We start from the raw sequence: 25,017 nt of genomic DNA, 5'->3' as shown, positions 1-25,017 counted from the left end.
AGTACAATTCATATTCATCCATCAATCCAAAAAATTGTTTAATTAATTTTACATAAAATTGGTCTGATTGAACCAACCATTCCTAAGATTGCCTAAGGTTTCCTGCCGCTGGCAGAGACTCACAAGCAGTTGATCCAACAGAGATTTGAAGCAACCAACCGAGTTTAATCACCATGATTTGCATGATTTCATAATAATAAAGAACCGAAACAGTGAAGCTAAAAAATATTATGATAGGCAAAACCTGAAAGAAAAATAAGACCGACTAATCAAATGATATTAAATACACGAAGAAGTTTTACTCACTTTAAATGCGAAAATACTTTCATTATCAGAAATATCATTTACTAGACTTCCGAAAATAAATTTAGAGCCTTCATCGGTAAAGTTGAGGAAGGCAACACTTTTATCACCAATACATTGAAAAATTGATTTACCGAATGAAAGAGACCGAAAGCTCGAAGCTGCAGCTATAATCATCCAAAAAAATTGGAAAGGATATTTAGCACGAAAACAATTCTCCAAAATAAAACTTGCTGCTTGCAAGATTCAAAAGTGGTGGAGATCTTACTTGAGACAACGCAAATTTGATAGACCGGAAACATATATAGTAGATGTTCCATATAACGCAGCATAAACAATACAGAAACACTGGAGAGGATATAAAGTTCGAAAAAATTTTACTATGATAACTCAAAAGCCTGATCAATCTCGACTAAATGCATCCAAAGATGATACTTTGCAAACACTCGAGATGATTTCATCCAAGTGTCAAGATTTTTCAAAAGATAGAAACCAAAGACTTGAAGCCGCAGCTCTAATCATTCAAAAAAATTGGAAAGGGTATTGCTGCTTACAGGATTCAAAAATGGTGGCGATCTTACGTCAGGCACCGCAGATCCAAAAGACCCGAAACATTCATAGTAAATTATCTATACAACGCAACTGCATCAGTACTAAAACATTGGATAAAATATAAAGTGGACAATAAATTATAAAGTTTAAAGTTTAAAGTTGAGCCCTAACATAAAATTCGCCCGTCTCCACCCCGCCGCATGGAACCGGTTAGGTTATTTTTTGCGACGGCGACTTTGTTTTGCTAAGAATGTCCCGCACGCGAGACGAAAATGACTGAGGCTTCTAGGAAAACAAGGCTAGGCTGCAGCAAATTTATGCAAGACTCATTTATAGGTTTTCGACCCTAATCCATTCATATTACATTGCGCCGTTTGTAACGACGAGACAATAAATACAATATCATAAAGCCTACCAGTTAGACTGGTCACCTTTTAGTACTGCACAGTACAGGTACTGCACAGTACTTCCAAAAAACTGATGTTAAGAGACCCATTGGTCAGGGTCACAGCACGAGACTGCTACCTATATTACGGCTCAGGTCAACCAGAAGGACACTTAGTATCCGCCGACTAGAGACCCAGTAATGATCGGAAGCCTATTGGGAACATTGGGAACATACCCCCCCACCACGGTGAGGTGGTCGTCCGTCGGGGGGAGTTTAAAGTTGAGCCATTTTTGTTTTAATAAAAATTAAAATTATGTAATATCAAGTAGCTGTGGTGGCGCAAGGGTTAAGGCACTTGCAAAGGTTTATGGTTCTTTTGGTTCGAATCACGTTTGGGGCAATTTTTATGAAATTTTTTTCGATATTTTTGTCGATACGTAATTGTTTTAACTGATTCAGAGACAATCCTAAATCAAAATCAATCAAAAAAAATATCGAACCAAAAGAACCATAAACCTTTGCAAGTGCCTTAACCCTTGCGCCACCACAGCTACTTGATATTACATAATTTTAATTTTTATTAAAACAAAAATGGCTCAACTTTAAACCAAAAATCCATGGAACCTCCCAATGTACAGAAAAAGGATATTTGGCCTGTTTATATGGAAGGTTGGCTCTATCGATTGCGCTATTGCACAGTAAAATCCCTCAGGTATGATTGGCGCGGTTCCCTTGTAAGATATCTTCTGAATCTTGCTGTAAAATTGCTTCACCATCTACTGTGGATACTATTCTAGATATAATCAAGAGTTCAAATAGAAGTGAACCTTCCAAATTAGTAATCTCGCATGCTTTTAGCATTTTATTGAGTCTTGGCTTGCTCATTGAAAATCCCTCAGGTATGATTGACGCGCAATATGTGGTGGAGATCTTACGTCAAACAACGCAAGTTTGATAGACGTGAAACATGCATAGTAGATGTTAAAACATGCATAAAACGCAGCTTTCGTAATACAGAAATACTGGAGAGGGTATAAAGTCCGTAGAGATTTCGCCATGATAGCTTAAAAGCATAGTCATTCTAGACTAAATGCATTCAAACATGATATTATTTCAACTTTCGATCGAATTCTTTCGAATCCGACTGAACTAAATTTAACTGTGCACAACCTAACAACTTGTGTTATGCAAGATTCTACGAATGAAAGAGACCAAAGACTTGAAGCTGCGGCCACAATCATCCAAAAAAAATGGAGAGAATATTTAGTTCGAAAATGACTCTCTAAAATGGAACTTGCTACTTGCAGGATTCAAAAGTGGTGGAGATCAAACGTTAAACAACGCAGTTTTTATAAATGTCATGCATTTGTAGTAGCTGTTTCATACAACGCAGCTTTAGTAATACAGAAACAATGGAGAGGATATAAAGCTCGCAAAAATCTTTCGCGTGGTAATCCACAAGCATTGTCATTCTAGACTAAGTGCATTCAAAAATGATACTATTTTAACTTTCGAGCGAATTTCGTCGAATCGGACTGAACCAAATTCAACTGTGAACAACCAAACAACTTGTGTTATGCAAGATTCTACGAATGAAAGAGACCAAAGACTTGAAGCTGCAGCTATGATCATCCAAAAAATTGGAGAGAATTTTTAGTTCGAATACGACTCTCTAAAATGGAACTTGCTGTTTGCAAGATTCAAAAGTGGTGGAGATCTTACGTGAGACTACGCAAGTTTGATAGACGTGAAACATTTATAGTAGATGTTCCATACAACGCACCTTCAACAATACAGAAACACTGGAGAGGATATTCAGCTCGTAAAAATTTTGCTATGATAACTCAAAAGTGTGATCAATCTTCACTATACCGTGCGTTTTTTTTTCATTTTACGCCTGCATGCGCGCATGACTCACGAACGGTTTGTGCTATAGACTTCAGACTTGAAGCATAAGTTTATTCGAATTACACAACCATAAGTTCGAGTGCTCAAGGTTATACAAGGTCAATTCTTTATTTTACCTCTAATTGACCTTGAAAGGTCATTTTCTGAAATTGCAAAATTTTTCTCACCCGATAGTGTTAGTCACATGTTCATAACTCATACCATTGGAAAGATGGAATGAATTTTTCCTAATTAACTAAATGTTAAGTGATCACTCATATCCTTTAGCCAGTATGAGTTATGAATGTGTGAAGTACACTTTCGGGGCAGAAAAATTGCAATTTCAGAAAATGACCTTTCAAGGTCAATTAGAGGTCAAATAAAGAATTGACCTTGAATAACCTTGAGCACTTGAACTTATGGTTGTGCAATTTGAACAAACTCATGGTTCAAGTCTGAAGTCTGTAGCACTAGTCATTCGTGAGTTATGCCTGCATGAAGGCGTAAAATGAAACAATAACGCCCGGGATGCATCAGAAAACAATCAGAATTGCGAGCAAATTTTTTCTAGTAAAGAACCAAATTTAACTTTAAACAGCCAACCAACTTGTGTTAATCGAAAACTATTGTTTGAAGATTTTTAAAGATAGAAACCGAATAGATAGAAAGACTTGAAGCCGCAGCTCTAATCATTCAAAAAAATTGAAAGGGTATTTAGTCCGAAATCGACTCTCTAAAATGGAACTTGCTGCTTGCAGGATTCAAAAATGGTGGCGATCTTACGTCAGGCAACGCAGATACGAAAGACCCGAAACATTAATAGTAAATTATCTGTACAACGCAACTGCATCAGTACTGAAACATTGGATAAAATATGTCGTGGACAATAAATTTTGCAATGATAACTCAAAGTCCTGATCATTCTAGAATTGATGCATCAGATTTTGATAGTACTGCTACTTTCGAGCAAGTTTCTTTCAATACCACTGAACAAAATTTAACTGTAAAAAAGCCAATCAAATTGTGTTGATACAAAACAACATCAAGATTCTACGAATGAAAGAGACCGAAAACTAGAAGCCACAGCTCTAACCATTCAAGCAAATTGGAAAGGATATTTAGCCCAGAAACGTTTCATCAAAATGAAACTTGCTGCTTGCAAGATTCAAAGGGAGTGGAGATCATACGTAAACAGCGAAAATCCAATAGACGTGATACATTCGTTGTAGATGTTCCATGCAACGCAGTTTCAACAATACAGAAACACTGGAGAGGATATTTAGCTCGTAAAAATTTTGCTATGATGACACAAAAGCCTGATCATTCTAAACTAGATGGGTCTAAAAATGATGCTGTCCCGAAACTCGAGCAGATTTCTTCCGAATGTCAAGTTTCTTGAAATGACAGAGACCAAAAACCTGGAGCTGCAGCTTTAATCATCCAAAAGCATTGGAAAGGATATTTAGCACGAAAACAATTCTCCAAAATGAAACTTGCTGCTTGCAAGATTCAAAAGTGGTGGAGATCATACATCAATCAACGAAAATTTGATAGACGTGATAAATTTGTTGTGGATGTTCCATATAACGCAACATCAACAATACAGAAACACTGGAGAGGATATAAACTCCATAAGGATTTCGCCATGATAGCTCAAAAGAAACACTATATTATTCCTGTTCTACAAAATCATACTAGCCAAGATTTTGCACAAATTAAGGATACGCCAGCTCTCCTTCTTGGCTTCCGAACTGATATTGCATTTGAAAAGCTCATCAATTGTCGAAAATTCTGTCAATTACAAGCCGCTCTCTCATCTTTGGAGACCACTACTAACAAGGGAACCGCGCCAATCATACCTGAGGGATTTTACTGTGCAATAGCGCAATCGATAGAGCCAACCTTCCATATAAACAGGCCAAATATCCTTTTTCTGTACATTGGGAGGTTCCATGGATTTTTGGTTTAAAGTTGAGCCATTTTTGTTTTAATAAAAATTAAAATTATGTAATATCAAGTAGCTGTGGTGGCGCAAGGGTTAAGGCACTTGCAAAGGTTTATGGTTCTTTTGGTTCGAATCACGTTTGGGGCAATTTTTATGAAATTTTTTTCGATATTTTTGTCGATACGTAATTGTTTTAACTGATTCAGAGACAATCCTAAATCAAAATCAATCAAAAAAAATATCGAACCAAAAGAACCATAAACCTTTGCAAGTGCCTTAACCCTTGCGCCACCACAGCTACTTGATATTACATAATTTTAATTTTTATTAAAACAAAAATGGCTCAACTTTAAACCAAAAATCCATGGAACCTCCCAATGTACAGAAAAAGGATATTTGGCCTGTTTATATGGAAGGTTGGCTCTATCGATTGCGCTATTGCACAGTAAAATCCCTCAGGTATGATTGGCGCGGTTCCCTTGTAAGATATCTTCTGAATCTTGCTGTAAAATTGCTTCACCATCTACTGTGGATACTATTCTAGATATAATCAAGAGTTCAAATAGAAGTGAACCTTCCAAATTAGTAATCTCGCATGCTTTTAGCATTTTATTGAGTCTGGTCAAGGTAAGTTAATCATCAAATCCAAATTTTTCCTATCCTAGAAAACGTCCTATTTCCGTTATTTTAATTTTCATTTCTTTAATAATGCAATATTTACTTTTCTTTGTCGTAGTTTGAAAAAACCCAGGACCTGGTCGTAGATTGCCGAGCAGTTATTGATATTTGTATTGAAAAAGCAAAAGTTCATAATAAAGTGGAAAACATATTTTGTAAATGTTTAACTCTCATTTATCTGATGGTTGTTAAAAGTTCTAATAGAGATGTAAGTATCATTGTGGCAGTATCAAACGATTGAATTGTTATTTATCAAACTTTTTTCTTTTACTTTTCAGGCCATTATCTCTGATCTAAAAATCAACAAAAATCTGATGAGTCTTATTGCGCTAGAAGCTTCATTCATCAAATCTCACAAAAAACGTAAAATATCCAAAGAGATTGTATTCTATCCTTATTGGTCATCGGCTAAAAATGTTACATACGAATTCACTGATCGCTTCACAGCTCTTGAACATGTTAATTATATTTTTAAAAGCAAACTGTTCTAATCTTCAAACATTTCATATACATATTATCGCAAATTTTTTAACAAATCACATCATTATTGGAACTGCACAGCTAACAAGTCTTCTATTTTTGTCAAGACTCCGGAAAAATGCTAATTCAAAGCATTCTAATCTCCAAACCTCCTTTCATAAGCCATATTAATTTCAAAACAAAGCATCCGCTTTATTTTACTTATTCTCATTAACTTTCTAACTGACTTTTTTACGTCCAAATCAAGCAAATCCATTTTGTATGCTGAAAAAATACGACATATTTTACTTCACTTCTCACTCGATTGACGGTTATTCTTTGCATTAATTTTTGATAATTTGTTGAAAGATGATAAATCTTAATAAATCATGTAAGCTCATCACATTTTTATTCATTAATTTAAAAATTTAAAGTATCTTTCTTTATAAATTTGTAATACAGATATAAACAGAGACAAGGAAAAGCAGAACACAAAACAAAGATTGACTCAATGTGTTTAAATAATAGATTTGTGCGTCATTGAATAAACGATTTTATTTAAACTAGTTGACTGTTTATTTACAATAAATTTTGTTGCATTTTGACAAATGAAATTAAAAAATGAAACCGATTTTAGGGAAACGCAATCCAACTTTTAATGTAGTTCAACTTTTAATTGTTGATCATCAATGGCAATGTAAATTAAGTGATTTAAAAGATGAAAATGATGGTAATGGTGATGATTATTGTGATGAAAGTGACAAGAAACTGGAAATAATCATTTCATGATATTAATGATTTAACAATCATCAGTAGTTATTCTCAATTGTGGTTGAGCCTTTGTTTGGTAACAAATAAAGCTTTAAAGTAAAATATTGTATCTTATTGTCAATTGTTGTCATTACTGTCCATTATATCATAGTTACCAGAATTGATGGTTCAATGAATAAATGACCATCCATCGTGTCACGACTAAACATTATATTACACAAAAAGGTTCAAGTAAATGTGATATAACTTCACATCCAAAGTGACAATCAAGATACAACAATGATGATTAATTATTTGGCACCGGAAGAGATCTTAATTGATTTTCCAGTCATTCTGTTTGTCAATATAATCATGATTTGACGAAGTGAATCCGAGTGTTAATAGTAAAATTTCATTGAACAGTAATAAACGTCTTTGAACAGTCTAATCACAATTCAGTTGTTTTTCCGCCCCGAGATAAAAGTGACCTTCCATCGGTAAACATGGATCGATTGTCATCTCTAAGGAAGCGACAAAAGAGCAGAATTAGTAAATTATGTTTAAATAACTATCAAACACATCAATGTGTTTATATTTGCATAAATACTCACAACAATTTGTAATAAAGTGGAGTTTTAAGACTTGATTTAAGACCTTCATTTGAAGAGGATGAACCCGAACTTTCAGGTCTACTATTTGATCTTGAAGATGATTTATCATTAGACATTGTTACTGTACTTGTTCCTGTACTTGGTGAGTGATTGCCATAAGCTCTTGATCTTGGCATATAAGTAACGTTAGACATTAAATCTCTGACTGACATGAGACCTCTTAAAGATGTTGCTTCGCCCTCTAATGGAGTGGATGAAGAGTTGGGATTGCGACCTAATTCATCGTCGATTTTCATGTCCATGTGAAGAACTTGAGTTTCATATTCTTTACTTCCATGGGCTAAAATTGATGAACTTGTAATTGTTTCAGCTGTGTAGATGGGGTCATAAAGTCTTGGTGGAGCTGGAGACATCATGACTCTTTTAACTTTACCTCCAGGTTTAGATAGAGTTGACCCGATCGGACTATGAGTTGATGAACTTTTTGAACTTGATCCACACTGATAAACAATACCAGCACAGCCACAAACAGCAATGGCAGCAGCTAAAACAATTAAACCCAATCCCAACTTGTTGATGTCAGAGGTAACTGGGATGGGAACAACGGCAGCAGTTGAAACAATGATGGGCACATAAGGGGTTCGTATGGATGTTGATGTTAACCCAAGAGTTGAGGATAAAGCTTGAATCAAAGACTGTTTAGCCTTAAAATCAGACAAAATTGCAACTACTTTTGGATCATCAGTTGTCAGTATTTTCAAAGTTGATGGATCAATCAAGTAAATCCAAACATCAGTTCCAGTAACATCAGACTCGATTGTATGATTGCGTTGAATCTTTAACGACTCGGCCTTTTCCCAGCCAGGAATAAGACCTGTACGATCTTGAATTATTTGGAGAAATTGTTCCTTCGATTCTTGAGCTCTACCCGTGGATGTGTCTCGAAGGACAAAAATTAAGCGATGTTTATCCTCAATCAGGTTAACAATAACCTCTGATGCCTCAGAAAGAGATGACGATTGAAGTTGAGGATTATCACGGACAATCACTTCAAGTCGAAGAGGCAATTGACTTGGCGGTATGTCTTCCATGGGTCGAGAGGTTCGCAAAATACCCGATCCTGGCTCAATTTTAAACCTACCCTGTGGATCTGAAGAGGGAACTAATTCATATGTAATGATACCGTTTGCTATTGAATCTGCATCGGTTGCTTTCAATTGAATAACTTGAGAGTCGGCTGGAGCATCGGATGAGATTGCGGCAATATATCTGTCGCGAGTAAGATGGGCATAGCGTCCTGGTACATGGAATATTGGCTTATTATCGTTAACATCCATAACATTTACTGCAACTTGAGTCATTAAACGTGAAAAACCAGATAAACCAGCAACACTGTTTAACCTCAAAGTCAACATGTAACGAGATTGATGTTCATAATCCAAGGGTTCTTTAACACGAATCTCACAATCCTGATTGCCATTTTCAACGATTGAAAATCGATTCTCCTCATTACCAGAAATAATTTCACAGGTAAACATAAAGTGACTTCTTGGTTTGTTCATTATTGGCAATGTTTTTACAATCGTATTACTTGGAGCATTCTCGTCCATTTCAACGCTACCAAAAAATTAAAAAAGATTCAACATTAAGCCATCTTTTTGTCAAAAGCAATCAATTTCGTGAAAACTTACGTATATTTTGAATCGGAAAAGCCAAGTCCAGGATCAGGAGAAGGAGTTGCAATATGGTCAACGAAGACAGTTATTGTGGTTGTAGCCGATAAAGATGGGCTTCCATTATCACTAGCGACAACATCAATCTAAATCAAGAGTAGAAACAAAGAGATTTAGTTTATTTTTTGACAACATATCAAAGAAACTTACTCTGTATTCCGATTCTGGATCTTTTCTTAGATCATCTTTAACCGAGATCACTCCAGTAGTTGAGTCAATAATGAAGAAAGCAGGAGCTTTATCGCGACCAACAATTTTATATCGGACAATATTTCCTGGTGCTGTTCCATCCGCATCACTGGCACGAATGGTTGTTAAAATGGTTCCTAATGGAACTGAATCTTGCAACCTTATCGGCGAAGGAGGGGAAATAAATTCAGGAGCATTATCATTCATATCAACGACGGTAACTAAAACTTGAGTTGTTGCTCTAGGATCGTCTGATTCATTTTCAACTGTTCCGATAATTAAATTGTATGAATCTCTAGTCTCGTAGTCCAAAGCACGGATTACTTTAACAATGCCAGTCGATGGGTCAACCGAGAAGAGAGACTTATCTCCGTCTCGTAACACGTAGGTTATAGACGGTAAACTATCAGGATCGGTTGCTTTAACTTGGACTAGATGACGATTAGCATAATTTTCAGGAACCGAAACCGAGTAAACTGGTTGAGCAAAGGTTGGAAGTTCATCTTGTAAGTCAAGAACCTCTACAGTAACTGAGGCAGTTGACAATCGAGCATTTGGAGCTTTATCTTTAGCCGTGACAACGAATGTATGTTCCTTGGTTCGCTCATAGTCCAGTGCAACGGCCGTGAAAATATCACCAGAATTTGGGTTTATCCGAAAATGGCGATCATCTGAAAGTGAATAGACAACCTCAGCGTTTTCCCCAATATCGGCATCTCTTGCAGTCACTTTACCAACAAAAGCTTCAACCGAACCTTCATCAACTTTAAAGGTATAATTGGACCGAAGAAAGTGGGGATTTTCATCGTTAATATCAGTTACACTGATTACCAAAGAAGTGGTACTGAATAGACCATCTTTGTCCTCAGCTTTGACGATTAAATTATAAGAAGAGACCTCTTCTCTGTCCAATGGCTGAGCAACATAAACAACTCCTGAAACTGAATCAATGGTAAAGTCTTTATTGGTGTTTCTCTCGACAATCGAGTATTTAACTGGATCATTTTCAGGATCAGTAGCCTTTAAAGTAATAACAGTTGACCCAACAGAGATTCCTTCCGATATTTCAATTTCATATCGTTCTTTAGGGAAAACTGGTCCACCAGTATTCGGTCCACGAACAATGACAACCTCAAGTATACCTTGGGTTGATTTACCACTTGAATCGGTAACCAGTATTGTTAAACTGTATTGTTCACCAGCAACTAGTTTACCAATTGCTTCAATTTGTCCAGTTTCAGAATCGATTCTAAACCTTTCCTTGCCATGATTGGAAACATGGAATATGGAATATCTCAATCGACCAGAATCCATTTCATCAAGATCTTTAGCTTCAATCTGTAATATGAAAACACGGTTAATTAGTGATAAGATCTTTGCATGATTCAATCAATACAAATACCTTGAAAACATTTCTGGCCCCTTCACCAGCTTGAATTGTTACTGGGGACAAGATTGGCAGTTTGGGCTGATTATCATTTACATCTTCAAGATGAACATTAATTGTGATCGGTGGACTTGCGTCTTTGCCTTTAATAGCACCCAATTGACGAGCAATTACCTAAAGAAATAATGAGATGAAATTAAAACCAGTCCAGTTAACAATTGGAAATGTTTCAATTGATTACCTGAAACTTGTGAGTACTTGGGTTTGGTGGATCACGGTCCAGATTAGGATCGTCCACAATCAAATAGCCATCACCATTAACACGAAATGAACTGCTAGTTACTTCAAATTCATAAATTGCTGGAGCATCATCTTTACCCTGAAATACAAAAATGAAGGGAAACGAGAGACAATTAAATAAATTATCTGTTAACATGACTTTACACCAAATGAAACAAATAAATCAATTTTACATTATTTACTCAAAAGCAATCAACTGTTGATTCTGTAAATAATTTCCAAGAAAATAAAAAGTAAACATAATGTGAACATTATTTAGCTTGAAGCTATTTACTTAGATAATTACTTCAGCATTCATTCCAATCACTGTAATCATCATCATAATCATCATCATCGTTGTCATTAAATTATTAAGAAAACTAAATGAAACAAAACGCTAATCACCGGACAGAGTAACAACCCTGAGGTAGTTGATGATGGAGAGTAAAATGATTTACTGTGAAAGTTGGAAACAAAAAGATATTGATTTGTTAATGAATGGTGACAGCGACAGTCACAATTAAAATATATCAAATGATTGAATAAGGGAGCAATTAACCAGAGAACATGATTTCCAGGAAGAAATCATTTCCACCTTTCAATGGAGTCTATCAATCTCAAGCCCAACTATTTCAGATGTTACCAGCAAAGGATGAAAGACTAGTAATTGTAATTAATTGCAAGTTAATTGTGACTTACAATGTCAGGATCGGTGACAGTCAACTTGAGTGGAGCTTTGGTCAGCCTGTCTTGATAGACGACGGTTCCAATAGGTGATCCTTCGGGTACATAACCATCAACTGATGAAGCTTTAATAGTTGGTGGATTTTTATCGACAGCAACAACTTGAATTATTAATTTAGCAAACGAGTGTCTCTTTGGGTTGTCCAACTGTTCAGCTCGAACTGTTATGCTGAAAGATTTAATCAGCAATCTGTCAACTCGCTTCATTTGTTTAACCAGTCCAGTTGTCCGATCAATTGTAAAGTAATCACCATAATTAGCTGGTGTTCCGTTGACAAATGAATAGCCCAACGAAGTGTTTAGAGTGTCACCATCACGAGCAGCAATTGGTTCAGGTAAAATGGAAACCATTCCAACCTTAACAATCAAATAGAATCAAAAAGTAAACTTAAATTAGTATTGAAAGTGCAAGTACAATTAGGTAAACTTGAGTTACTGTTTTAATTCAACAGCAAGTGAACAATTTAACTGGTCGAGTGAAATTCTGATTAGCAAAACCATTAAAAATGGTCAAGGAAAGTATAATAACAGTTTGCAAAAGTCCATACCATTGAATCAGATGTGATTGAAGCAAAATAAGTTGCCTCTGAACATCGGCCATTCTTGCGTTGACAGTTTTTATTGATAAAATATGGATCTTGATCGTCGCCATCAATTACATTGATTGTTAAAACAGTAGTTGATGATAGTCTGTCAGATCCATTGGAACCTTTATCCTGATTTATTGAAATGAAAACAAAATTAACAATCAATTGATGATCAACCAACAAAAGTTACCCTTAATTTAGATTGCATTAAAAAGCTGATTATAGTCATTGACTGGAATTACAATTGCTGGAATTAAATCTTTTCAATCAACTATAAAATATTAAAAATGATTTCACATGAAAAAGATGATCTTCAAGTAAATAATGGGTTTAGTGGTTGACAAACTGAAAATTTTTGATTAACTTGTTATTGGTTTCATTGTGTTTCATTGAGCTACATTCAAACTTTTCTGGGTGAAGATGAAGATGAAGATGAAGATGAAAATGGTGATACAATTGTGAGAAATTTTTGCCTTCATCATTCATCTTCTTCCAAGTGACTTATATGAACGATTACTCTGAAAAGTGCTTCCAAAACTGACCAATGTTTGTTAGGACCATTTAACCGTAACTTGAACAGCGATTTAATCTTAATCAAACTCAACAAATTTGGTAGTAAATATAATGGCTTCATTTGTTAACCATTAAAGTTGAAAGAGCGCACAACTTTAGATTGGTTAAGCTGATTTAAACAATTTAACCCTTCAACAGACAACCTTTACTCGAGCAATCAAAATTAAGGTAATAATTGAAATGGTCAATGAAAGAAGTGGACCAAAAAAACAATAACAAAACATTACCATTGCAATGACTTTAAGTTTATACAAATGGGTTTGCTCATAATCAAGAGGCTTCTTAATTGTAACCAAACCTTGATGAGGCATCTTAATCTCAAAATAGCCAAATCCATCAGTCTAAGTCCAGATTTTAGTGTCAAATCAACAGGCAAAAAAAGGTATAAACAAGAAAGATTAATAAAGGAAAATAGGATTCAATTGTTACAATTAATTACCTGACTTCCATCTAAAGGTTCTGTTGAGTATTCAACTAATCCATTGTTTCCAGAATCAACATCGATTGCTTCCAGATCTCTGAATATTGTGCTTCCAACAGGAGTTAACTAGAGTAAATGATTTAAATGATTAAACATTGTTAACGATTGGGTTCAATTGAACAACCAAATTGGGTTTTCATTTCAAAAGGCAACATTTTGTTAAACACTTTCTTGTCTCCTTCAATCAATAACTTCAAGTTTAATGAAACCTTCAAACTTTTGAATAAACTGTTATCAAGATCAATATCATTTTTAATTGTACTGACCAAGCACACCTAATTATTGTAAATAGTGATTTCAATGTTGATTGATTGATGCCAATTTATGGGCGAGTGTAAAAATCAATTGAAAGGTTACGCGAAGATATGGTCAAGTTTATGGTTAAATAGTCAAAATAATGTTCAATATTAAAAGAGATAAATTGTGGTCTAAATTGTCTTTTCAATTGCAATTGTTTGGCCAACAATTACTGTTAACTGCATCAAGTGTTTCAATGGTTAACATTTGAAACTCATTTCAACAGCTATGCTTTGTTGGACTTTTTAAATGAAATTTTAATGTTAAAAATGATCAAATTTTGAATCAAATTTTGAATCAACTTTTGTATCTTTCAATCAAATCCAATCAATGTTTGTAAAGGTTTGAGGAAAAGGGTTTCGAGGTCCATTTAATTATCAAATGAAGCTTAAATTCAAGTTTGGTCAACTAAATGCTTTTGATGCAGAGAATCGTTGAATTAACAATTTAAACCGGTAATGGTTAACTTATTGTTAAACTTGAATCTTATTTAGGTTATAAAAATAGACAATCGAGTTTATTTATTGTTTTGTTGAATATAAATGAAGATGAAAATAATAAAAGGTTTTCAACATTATTTTAATAACAGTATAAAAGTATTCAGATGATGATATATCATTGATAATAATTACTTCTGTGGGTTGGTTAAAGTCGGACAATTTTCATGATTGAATAAAACATTCAATTGATGTACAACAATGGATAAACATAATAGGAGTTGAAATTTATATTTCAATGCTAATAATAGCTGTACATTGACTGTGATACATTTTGAATGTTAAATTAACCAATGATTCTGGACTGAACAGATCATGACAAAAGTTTGAATCAATTGTAACGTTTAAGAGCTCTCCTGGCTTGCATCCTTAGATTGAGTAAAACAATTGTTAAAGTTCAATCCAAGTCACCACTGAACAAGTTTATTGAATATTTAGTAACTTAAATCAACTGCTATTTAAAACAATCAAGTTTCCGATGAATCCTTCAAAGACTAGAGTTTCAAAACCAAGTTTACCAAAGTAACCAGAAACCAGAAAACAGTTAAAGGCAACTCAATATTCAAAAGACTTTTGTTTGCTTTGGATTTCTCAGTTTTTCAAGAATCTTTGTTGACTAAATAGGAAATTAAGATTCACATTATGAGCATTTTTCACCTGAATATTGATGAAATGGAATAACAAGATTTTACTAAAAAAACGACTGAATTTAGAGGTAAAAATGAAACAGTTTTCATCACATTTAGGGTTTAAAATTTCGTTATTGAAATTGTAATGAAAAATCTCAATCTTTTGCAAATCAAAGCCAATCATGATTTGAATAGAAAAATGAAATTTAAAAATGCTGAACAAATCATGGCAAGCAATAAGCTTAGATGATTTGGTCATTGACTAAGAACTAGAAGTGATCAATAATCGTAAATCAACTCCTGATGAAAACATTAACCCAGTAACTGGCAATATAAATCATGAACACATTAATCATTTGATATAAAATTTTGATTTTAAGATATTGAATGTTTACAGATTGGATAAAGTTGCAAATGATATTAATAAGAGCAATTAAGAAGTTCATCTTTTTATGTATCATTTTAGTTGATTCAACTGGCTTAATTGTACACAAATCTGAATCATCTTCAATCTGATTATTGTTTGCTGATTTTGCCTTCTTTTTTTGTTCAGTGTAAGGTTTGGTCAGGCTGAGTTTTAAGATTAAGACAAAACAAACTCTAAATATAAACCAATTGGTTTATTAATACAAATAGAAACCTCCACCGGAGGTAAATGATTAAGGTGGTTGGATTAAATTGTTTTTATTAATCACGCCTTTAATTGACCTGGAAAAAGTTCTGACATAAGAAGGGATAAGAAGGTGAAAATAATAGTTAACCACAATAAAGATTATATTGCTTTGCATCTTTAAATAAAGTGCATGTAAATAATTTAACCCTTAAGGATGAATAGCATCTTCATCATCGCCATCAGTTTTAATCACACTTTAATAAGAAGAAACATAAAAACAAAAAAAAACACATTTACTTATGTGACTGACATTTGATTATTAAAATAGCTTACAATAATGAGAAAACGAGAGTAAAAAAAGCGTGTTCAAGAAGCTATTTGATAAATTGTAGCAAGTTATTAATATAAATTGATGCATCATTAAACTACTGGTTCAAGTTAAAAGTGTTCAGTTTTTTGACTCAGAGTGGACATTAATCGCAACTTAATCGCAATTCAATCATTTTTATTAGTTGTAAGAATCAAAATGGAATCGACTAATCAACAGGTTTGCGACAGTTTAATCTGTACTCAGGTGCTATAAGTATGAAAGTTTTATGTTTAACTTTCCCAAGAGTTGGACATTTGCTTCAATCATGAAGCTTGTTTCGCATTATTGTCACAAATATTGATTGCTTTGATGGTCAAACTTGATTTTACCCAATAAACCTTTCAACTATTTCACCTAGCAATCAGTTTTAATGTGAAAAAGTTTCCCAGACTGAAGTTGAAACTCAATTTGGTTACTTTTAGTTATAACTTATAAGTTTACAGTTTAATGACGGATTCATATTGATACATTGATTAACATGGTAAATAGCAAATTGAATTTCATCTAATAAGCACTAATTTGGTGTTTAGTCACTTGGTTAAACATGATTAAGCTAATTAAGTTATGTATAATATCAAGCAATTGGAGCAATTACTGTATGCTTGGTATAAGGTATGACCGATAAAGTTTGTCACTAATTTTTCAGAATTGAATTGCGTCAGTTAGACTAGACTTACAGGCACCATTTAACCGTTGAAATAAAGGTACACTTCTCAAGCACATTTTGTGCAAAAATGAATTAATTTTGACCAAAAATTGCCAAGTTATGACCTTAAATGGACAAAGGCGTCGCAATCTGATTTTAACTTTACCCAAAAACCATAAATTTTTCAACTTCATACTAAGGCTTCGAATAATCGAAAAATAGTGAGCTTGGCCTCAAAGTTATTGAAAAAAATGTAATTGTCTTAATATAACCCAACATATATCAATTACAAGGTCCAAGCCATCGCCAAAACTAAATTTCATGGACATTTGATAAAAAAACGGGTCGTCAAGCTTTTTTTAAAAGACTTTTTAAAAAAATGACCTGGATTTCGAATATTTCGAGTAATATGTTGAAATAAAAAAGTCATAAGGTAAATTTACTGCTGTCTATGAGATGCTGATGTTTTCATTCCAGGTTAATTGCTCGAAATATTCGAAATCCAGGTCATTTTTTAAAAAAGTCTTTTTAAAAAAGCTTGAGGACCCGTTTTTTTTATCAAATGTCCATGAAATTTAGTTTTGGCGATGGCTTGGACCTTTCAATTGATCTATGTTGGGTTATATTAAGAGAATTACATCCTTTTCAATAACTTTGAGGCCAAATTTCACTATTTTTCGATTCTTCGAAGCCTTAGTATGAAGTTGAAAAATTTATGGTTTTTGGGTAAAGTTAAAATCAGATTGCGACGCCTTTGTCCATTTAAGGTCATAACTTGGCAATTTTTGGTCAAAATTAATTCATTTTTGCACAAAATGTGCTTGAGAAGTGTACCTTTATTTCAACGGTTAAATGGTGCCTGTAAGTCTAGTCTAACTGACGCAATTCAATTCTAAAAAACTAGTGACAAACTTTATCGGTCATACCTTAATAATGGATTGTTGAGATTGAACATTGAAAAGATACAAAATTTCAAAGTTGGGTTTCGCATGTTCACTTGAAGAAGAAAATGACTTGAAATTGCAGTTTTCTGAGACTTGAATCTTATTTTCGGACCAACTTCTGTTAACTTGGTCAGTCTAATGATCTTTTCAACCTGCTTAGCCTCAGACTTTTCCTTAATGGTGCTCTATTGGCACAGGTAATATCTATTTGAATGATGAGTTTTTCAGCTATTTTGATGAGTCCTTATATTAAATCATTAATGGATTCATAAAGAGATGCAGCAAAAAGGGCAACAAAAATAACGGAAGAGAAAAAAAAGGTCAAGTTCTACATGAGAATTGAATTGTTTCCATTATGGTGGTGACAAGATACAAAAGTATTCAATAAACAAAATGATGGTCAGGTTGATGAAGATGCAGATGAAGACAAGGGACTGTCAAAGGTTCTTGAAGGCTTTTCTCACGGTAAAACAAGACAAGATGGACATTAGATGAGGAAAGATGTTAAGGCCATTTGGAGAGATGCTAAACAAATATTAAAACTAACGAGGATGGAACAAGCGTTTGGAAGGAAAAAAGATTTCATCGTTGATGGTGATGAACGATGAAGATAAAGTGAGGGTCATAATTACAATTGAAACCATGATAATAATAATAGATTGTGAATCAAGTGTAAAATTGTGACAACAACTAGTTTGTCGTTTCTTAAGCCATTCACCAGATCGACAACAAAATGGGAAAGTTGTGAGAAATGAAACAAAAAATGTGACAAAATGTCAGTGTCTTCACATTGGGTTAAACAGGTCATCATGGTAATGATGATGATCAATGAGATTTAAGAGTCTATTTCGTGATTCCTTAAATGATGTCAATTAAGATGATTACCTAGTTAGTGAAGATCATGATTATACAGTGAATCAAATTGTTTCCCTTCGTCTATTTACACATGAAATATACTTTATTTACTCCATAAATAAATCTTTATTATTGATATCACGTTAACGTTTCGCTAATCATTTAATAGCAATGAAAATGAAATCGTTTAACAATTTACTGAATATGATTAAACAAGTTAACCTTTATCAATAGCCAACTGAATCAAGGTTGGTTTAAACACGATTAACATGATTATGTTGAAGTTGATCCTAACTGTCTTTAGTCTAATGTTTCCAACAATTTATAAATTACATTTTTTGAAACATTCAAATGTCAAATCAGTGAAAAAGTAAAATGTTGAATAATTAAAAGTCGAGTCAAGTTTTTCAAGTTATAACCATCAAAGTTTTGCAAAGCACATGAAACAATTAAAGAACAATTAATTTGATTCTTTTTTTACTCTTTAAATAATCATTTAATTACTAATGATTTTCTAATGAATTGTTAAGTATCTTTCATAATTACAATTAATGTCATCAACTAATCGTAATGATGATACAAAAACAATCAATGTTACCGTTTTCAACCCAATTTGAAAAGTCAATGATCGAACCAAATTTAGCTTAAATTGTCAACTTACCTCTGAAACGTTTACAGAGTAATGATTACGTTTAAATATTGGTGGGTTATCATTGATATCCATCACTTTAACCAGAATTGGAATTGATTTCTAAGAGGAAAAACAACATTTACAATTAGAATCATAAATCTAAAGTTAAAAGCTTTTTCATGATCAACTGATTTTGTAGTCAATATTGAAATTGGTTAAACAGCCAAAAGACAATTTAAATATAATAAAATTGAAGTTAAAATTAACCCAAATTTTGGCTGAATAACAATTGAAGGAAAAATTTGTTTGAAATTGAATATTAAAAGGTTTGAAGCTCAAGCTTTTTGGTCAGCTTCTATTAGTATTGAATTGCAACTTGTTATTGATATTGTGATTAAACCATTTCACCTAATTGTTGATCAATGAAAAGTTAATTTCTAACAGAATTACCTTGATTCCAGTTTGTTTCTCTGTACAGGATATTTGCATGTAAATTGAAGTTAAACCATCCTTCTGTATGAGATGAAAAGAAGAGAAAAGATGAATGAAGAGAAAATACAAAAAATGATAAATGTGAACATGTTAAGAGGATGAGAAAGATGATGAGAAGGAAGATCAAGGTGTGTGAGTTTACCTTAGAAACACAGTGAGCGGTGAAACGGAATAAAGGTAAGAAATGGAAAGAAACATTTTTTGTTGCTTCCTTTACTCACATCTTAAAATAGATGATGATAAACAAACAATCAAGGTAACACAATCAACATCAATTCAATCCTCCTTTTACCTTAATCAGTGATAAAGTTGAAGTTAAAAATGGTGATAAAGATGAAGATGGCGATGCCATTGTTTTCAAGTTTCATCAGGTCAATCTTCATCTTCCGTAAGAAGAGGTAAAGACGATCAGGTTGATGATGAAAAGTAAGAAATATTGTGACGCTTTCAACCTCAAATGTTAGCTTGATTGGTCGACCTTACATCATCTTCATCAGTCTGTCATTATTACACTTATTATCACCATTTTCATTCATCAACCTTTTTCCAGATTATTTACCTTTTTTTTTGTTTACTTCACTCTTTGACCTGAATCCATGAAAATAAGCTAAACTTTACCGGATTATATTTAAATATTTACCTGCAATTACATTGTCTCTCCATTACCAAGAATAAAACTTACACCTACTTATTGATCCGATTGCTTCCGCAGTCTATGGCCTTAAATCAGCCAATATTTGCTTCTAATTTTGGGTTCAATTGTTCACTTTTTCACCAAACTGTTAACTGTTTGACCAAATAAAGGGATTCAATCAACAATTTTCAACACCTTTGCTTCAATCCGCAAACAATTAGATGTTAAATCATCAAATTTTAGAATTAAAATGAGCGTAAAATTACAATTCTAAGTTTATTGTTGATTTCGTGCAACATGATTTTAATCAACTTTGTAAATTGAATTAGCTAATTGCAATGAAAATAAACATTTTCAATTTTTAAATTGATATTAGGTTTAAATTGAGCTTCATTTTTGAGATGTTTAGTTGAAGTTTGAAATATTATGGGATAATTGAAGGATTTTTTTGGTGAAAAGTCGGTCAGAATTAATTGTTGATTGTAATTCTGGTTTGGATTATAATTAAAAATTGTTAGCAAACTGAACAAATTGAAAGAGAAGTTAATGTTGATTGTAAATTCTGTCAACCATGATATTATCATTAGAAGGTAAAGTTGGAAAAAGTTTGGAAACAAGAAACTTCACTTTTCTCTTGAATCGTTCAACTGAATCTGATGAAATTTACAAAAAAATATCATGAGTTACATGACAAGATGTGAGAGTGAATTAAGTCAAGTTTAACATTGAAACAATTTTAATCATGGGCAAGTTGAACAAGTGGAATGAGAAAAAGTGACTCACAGACTAATATAAATCAGAGACTGCAAAATGGTTGAAATGGGAATCAACAAGTGAAACAATTGAGTTAACAATCAAATTGATGCACCTTGATGATAAATATCACCTTTTATTCAAGTTTAGTCAATTGTTCACTGGCTTACTGCCGATTCCCATTGGCAACTTGCACTACAAAATTGAATGGGAAAAGTGATGATGAAAGTTGTCTCATTAACAGCATTCATCAATTTACCTTAAGTTGGCCTTTATGTCAAATTTGACTTGTTTATCGCCTAATCATTGCAATTTAATCAACCTTGAATAACACTTAAGATTTCATTTCAGACCAAAAGTGACTTTGTTTTTGTCAACATTCATGATTAAGTAACGACAAAAACAATTTGTGTGAATTGATGGATTCAAGTCAAACCACTGGAAAGCAAAAGACTTTAAATAAGCTAGAAAATCAGGAAATTGCTGAAATTCAATGAATAAATGCTAAAAAGTCAAAAATTCATTGTTACTTGAGACAATAAAGACAACAATGATAAGAGTTTCAGATAAATGATTCTAATGAGGAAGAAGCGTCTTTACCATGAATGAGAATCGATAGTCAAAGGAATAACAAATGTAAAGAAATTCAAAAAAATTTCATGTTGGATCTTGAATTCTGAATTCTGTGAAACATTTTCAGTTTTGCTTATTTTCTGAACTTCTTTGAAATTGCATTTCCATTTTATAAAGTTTTTCATTTCTCGCTATGAAAATGACTTTCAAGCTTTAAACCAAGAAGAAGGTAAAATTGAAAGATTGCGAAGGATTGAGTTGATTGTGATTTTGATTATGTTAAAATTAAATACGTTATTAAAAAACTTACGTCTCTATCCAATGGCCTATTTAGGACTAATTGTTTGCCATTAAGATTGAAATATCGATGGGTTTCCGAAAGGATTGTTAACTCAATTTGAGATAAATTTCCGGTTATTGGAAGGTCTCTTGGTTTGGTTTTCTGGTCAATTCCTAGATAAAGATTGATGAGAAAGGGCAATTAGATTTGATTGAGAAAAGTGGAAATAAATGATCAAAATCGGATTTAACTTGATTCCCTCTGTGTGGGTGATAACAATTTACACTTTACAATTAGCTTTTTATTTTTAAGTTTATGAATTGCAATGAAAAAGGTAATCATAAAAAAGTTATGGGAGTTGAACTAGTATTTTGTAAATGGCACAACTTACATGGCCTCATCATAATGAAGATGATTATCATCTTTTTTACTACTTTCTGATCTTCTCATCATCTAAACATAACGGGAAACAGCCTTTTCCGCTTGTTGTTACAAGTGACCTTAAGACGGGAAAATACAGAACAGGTTATTTCTGTACTTTGTAATGGTTCATCATCAACTTGATTAACTTTTAACAGGTAAACTTTATTATTAGCAAGATTATTATTTTCGCTGAAAACTGACAACATTATGTCTTTCTCAGTGATTAACAATTTAAATTTCATATTAAACAAATTTAATTATTACATGAAAGTGACAACAAATAAGAGTTCAGCTGGCCTTTCATGTTTAACATTGAATGTAACTTGATTAATTATGTTGAGTAAACATGAAATGACGAGGAAAAGGATGAGAGATTCAAGAAGATTCTGATGCTTTTGGATGATGATGTTTATAATGGTGTTAACCAGCCTTAGGCTGTGAATCAATGTTTGAACATTTTCTTGGTTACTTTAATTAATTCTGGTTAACTCTCACCGTTATGTTGATTATGACGAGAAAGGGATATTTGATGATGAATGAAGAGAGAGAGATGAGGATGGATAAGGTCAGTAAAGGCTATTGTAAATGGTTGTGAATCAGCCTTAAACCATATTTTACCTTTGATCAAAATAGCTAATTAATATGATAAAACAATTACTTACTTTGACCAAGACTTTCCGGTATCTCCAAGATGGCAACCTTTTCACCTTGGCCGGTTTCACATACTGTTTTCACCGCAACAATTAAAGGTTGGTGTTGATTGTCATTGAATATGGATAATGAAAAAAGATGAAAATAGATTAGATGAAGCAAAAGGACAATTGACAATCAGCAGAGGAAACCAAATAAACCATAATAGCAATTAGTAAACACTGAATGTATCTCAAAATATCTTGATATTTGTAGCTGAAAATTCATTTGCTTTTCAGATGAAACACTTGTTTAGATTAATTGATTATGTTTAAGAAATTGATTGACAAATGATCAGCTCATTGATTGATTATAATTGACTGGCGACTCCTCAAAATACTGTTTAATTTGAATGATTTCATGTTAACAGTTAAGTGTCACTTTCAATTTATGTTGATCTGTTTATCAACATTAAAATCATCATCAAAATCATCTTAAGAATAAATCTGTTAAGGTTTCAATATTTACTTTTAATCAAAAAGTGAAAGTAAACTGTGACTTGGTTCAGCTTTTTATTCAGTAATCTGGTCATTTTTTAATGATAATTTACCGGTTTTCCATGACATTTTCAGATTTGGTGAACTGATAGAGATTCTCATGTTTGAATCACTGTTGTTATCCATGTTCATTCAATTGTAAAATAACAAACAACTTTTTGTTTAATTTTTGCTCGCCATTTGTCGATGGCTTTCATCTTTGTCTTGAAAACAACACGGCAAAGGCTCATTGATACAATGGTTTGTTATTACAGTGGTTTGATTGACTTAATAATTTTAACAATTTTACCATCAACGGTAAAACCAGGTCAATTGGAAAAAGTAAATTCTGAAAATTGTAAATTCAGTTGATACAGAAAAATTGGCAAATCCAATTGTTATCAATTCTAGCTTGCCAATTGACTTACTCTGGCAGATGATATTGGTTAAGATAACTATTTCAATCATTTAATAACAATGACTTTTTACCTTCCATTTTAAGGTCATAATGACGCTTTTAGGGTGTCGATGGTACAGTTTTAAATGTTGATTGTTGCCGACTATTTGACATTGATATTTCATTGTCTTTAGTAGCCATCAACTGTATTGTTATTGTTTATATTGTTGATTGTTAGAGATGATGATGATAATGTTTAAACTCATCTTGGACTACACTCATAATGTTCAGAATGTCACTATTTAAACTGAAAAAACAATTGAATTGAACAAAGATAATTTAGTGATTAAAGCATGATGATAGTGATGATGGTTATAATGATGATGATCTGATTTTATGGTTGGTTTGCTTTGAATGATTGTCTAAGAAAGTTATGTTATAAATGAAAGTAGAGAGCGAAAGAAATGCGAAAAAAATATTGAAGGTAAACTTACGCGAAGCAACAGAATCAAAAGTAATTGCTGATATAAATAGAAGTATAATTAAGACCAATGGACTGGTCAGTGTGTTAAAATTTATATCCTTCATCTTGGCATAATTCCGATAATACAAAACACTTTTTTTGGCTTAGAAACAATGACGGAATGGCAAATGAGAAGAGATGAAATTTTGTTGTAATTTGTAACTTATAACATGATTATCGATGTGTATATTCCTTGGAATTATCAATGGTTGATGTCAAATGATTATCCAATTGTTTGATTAACTGTCCACCACTAATCACTAATCAATCACAACAATTTGAATAAACGGTAAAACATAAATCTCTAAATGGCACAATCATATTTTATGGTAATGGTGACAGATTATTGATCCTTTGGGTCATGAATGTTGTTCACTGATTTTTAACAGTTAAAATTGGTTAAACAGCTGCGAAATTGTCATAAATTGTAAAGTTTAATGTAAACGAGAAGTGAATAAGTTGATGGTTGGTTCAATTGTAATCTGGTTCAACTTTCTGAAAAACTTTACCCAAAAGTTAACCTGACTATTTCATTTCTCAAGCACAAATAGAGAGAGCTAGCTGCGCTTTCCCGTTGATGCAGTTCAAGAGAGTGTGGTTAGGTGAGATTTAAAGGTAGGAGGAGATCTGAGTTCAGGGAGGTGAGTTAGTTCATCATGTTCAGGGGTAGTCAAATTGGGGGAGATTTGCTTTTCATTTACTAGTTCTAAGTACGGAAAACGCTCTCAAAGACGTTTCTAGACAATAG

At 33.0% G+C, this 25,017-nt stretch overlaps 2 protein-coding genes across 2 annotated transcripts; one reads left to right on the top strand and one right to left on the bottom strand.

The window, feature by feature from the left end:
• Nucleotides 1-4,616: 4,616 nt before the first annotated feature.
• LOC149094795 (abnormal spindle-like microcephaly-associated protein homolog) lies at nucleotides 4,617-6,615 on the top strand. Its single transcript, XM_089265961.1, has 4 exons — nucleotides 4,617-5,006; nucleotides 5,562-5,702; nucleotides 5,812-5,961; nucleotides 6,032-6,615. Exons 1-4 carry the CDS (start codon nucleotides 4,617-4,619, stop codon nucleotides 6,242-6,244), a joined length of 894 nt encoding a protein of 297 aa, XP_089122087.1. The 3' UTR covers nucleotides 6,245-6,615.
• Nucleotides 6,616-6,752: 137 nt separating this feature from the next.
• Cad99C (cadherin 99C) lies at nucleotides 6,753-24,829 on the bottom strand. The gene is made up of 15 exons (XM_015929891.3): nucleotides 24,241-24,829; nucleotides 22,846-22,908; nucleotides 21,791-21,933; nucleotides 19,479-19,541; nucleotides 19,059-19,148; nucleotides 13,505-13,612; nucleotides 13,293-13,406; nucleotides 12,454-12,621; nucleotides 11,861-12,262; nucleotides 11,124-11,261; nucleotides 10,898-11,056; nucleotides 9,457-10,833; nucleotides 9,265-9,392; nucleotides 7,574-9,190; nucleotides 6,753-7,483 (listed from the first exon to the last, which is right to left on the bottom strand). Exons 1-15 carry the CDS (start codon nucleotides 24,332-24,334, stop codon nucleotides 7,411-7,413), a joined length of 4,737 nt encoding a protein of 1,578 aa, XP_015785377.1. The 5' UTR covers nucleotides 24,335-24,829; the 3' UTR covers nucleotides 6,753-7,410.
• Nucleotides 24,830-25,017: the final 188 nt, after the last annotated feature.

Source organism: Tetranychus urticae, chromosome 1, assembly GCF_039701765.1.
Source record: "Tetranychus urticae isolate SD_2017Ah chromosome 1, NJAU_TeUrti_SD_1.0, whole genome shotgun sequence".
Taxonomy (NCBI): Eukaryota; Metazoa; Arthropoda; class Arachnida; order Trombidiformes; family Tetranychidae; genus Tetranychus; species Tetranychus urticae.
This window is presented reverse-complemented; position numbering and strand designations above follow the sequence as displayed.

Excerpts from the sequence above, each read along its gene's own strand:
- LOC149094795 (XM_089265961.1), top strand. The coding sequence starts at position 4,617 with ATGAAACTTGCTGCTTGCAAGATTCAAAAGTGGTGGAGATCATACATC. Across the intron at positions 5,703-5,811 it reads TTTTATTGAGTCTGGTCAAG|TTTGAAAAAACCCAGGACCT; the intron begins GTAAGTTAATCA and ends TCTTTGTCGTAG. Across the intron at positions 5,962-6,031 it reads TTAAAAGTTCTAATAGAGAT|GCCATTATCTCTGATCTAAA; the intron begins GTAAGTATCATT and ends TTTACTTTTCAG.
- Cad99C (XM_015929891.3), bottom strand. The coding sequence starts at position 24,334 with ATGAAGGATATAAATTTTAACACACTGACCAGTCCATTGGTCTTAATT. Across the intron at positions 11,262-11,860 it reads CTGTCACCGATCCTGACATT|GGTAAAGATGATGCTCCAGC; the intron begins GTAAGTCACAAT and ends TTTGTATTTCAG. Across the intron at positions 9,393-9,456 it reads ATCCAGAATCGGAATACAGA|ATTGATGTTGTCGCTAGTGA; the intron begins GTAAGTTTCTTT and ends CTCTTGATTTAG.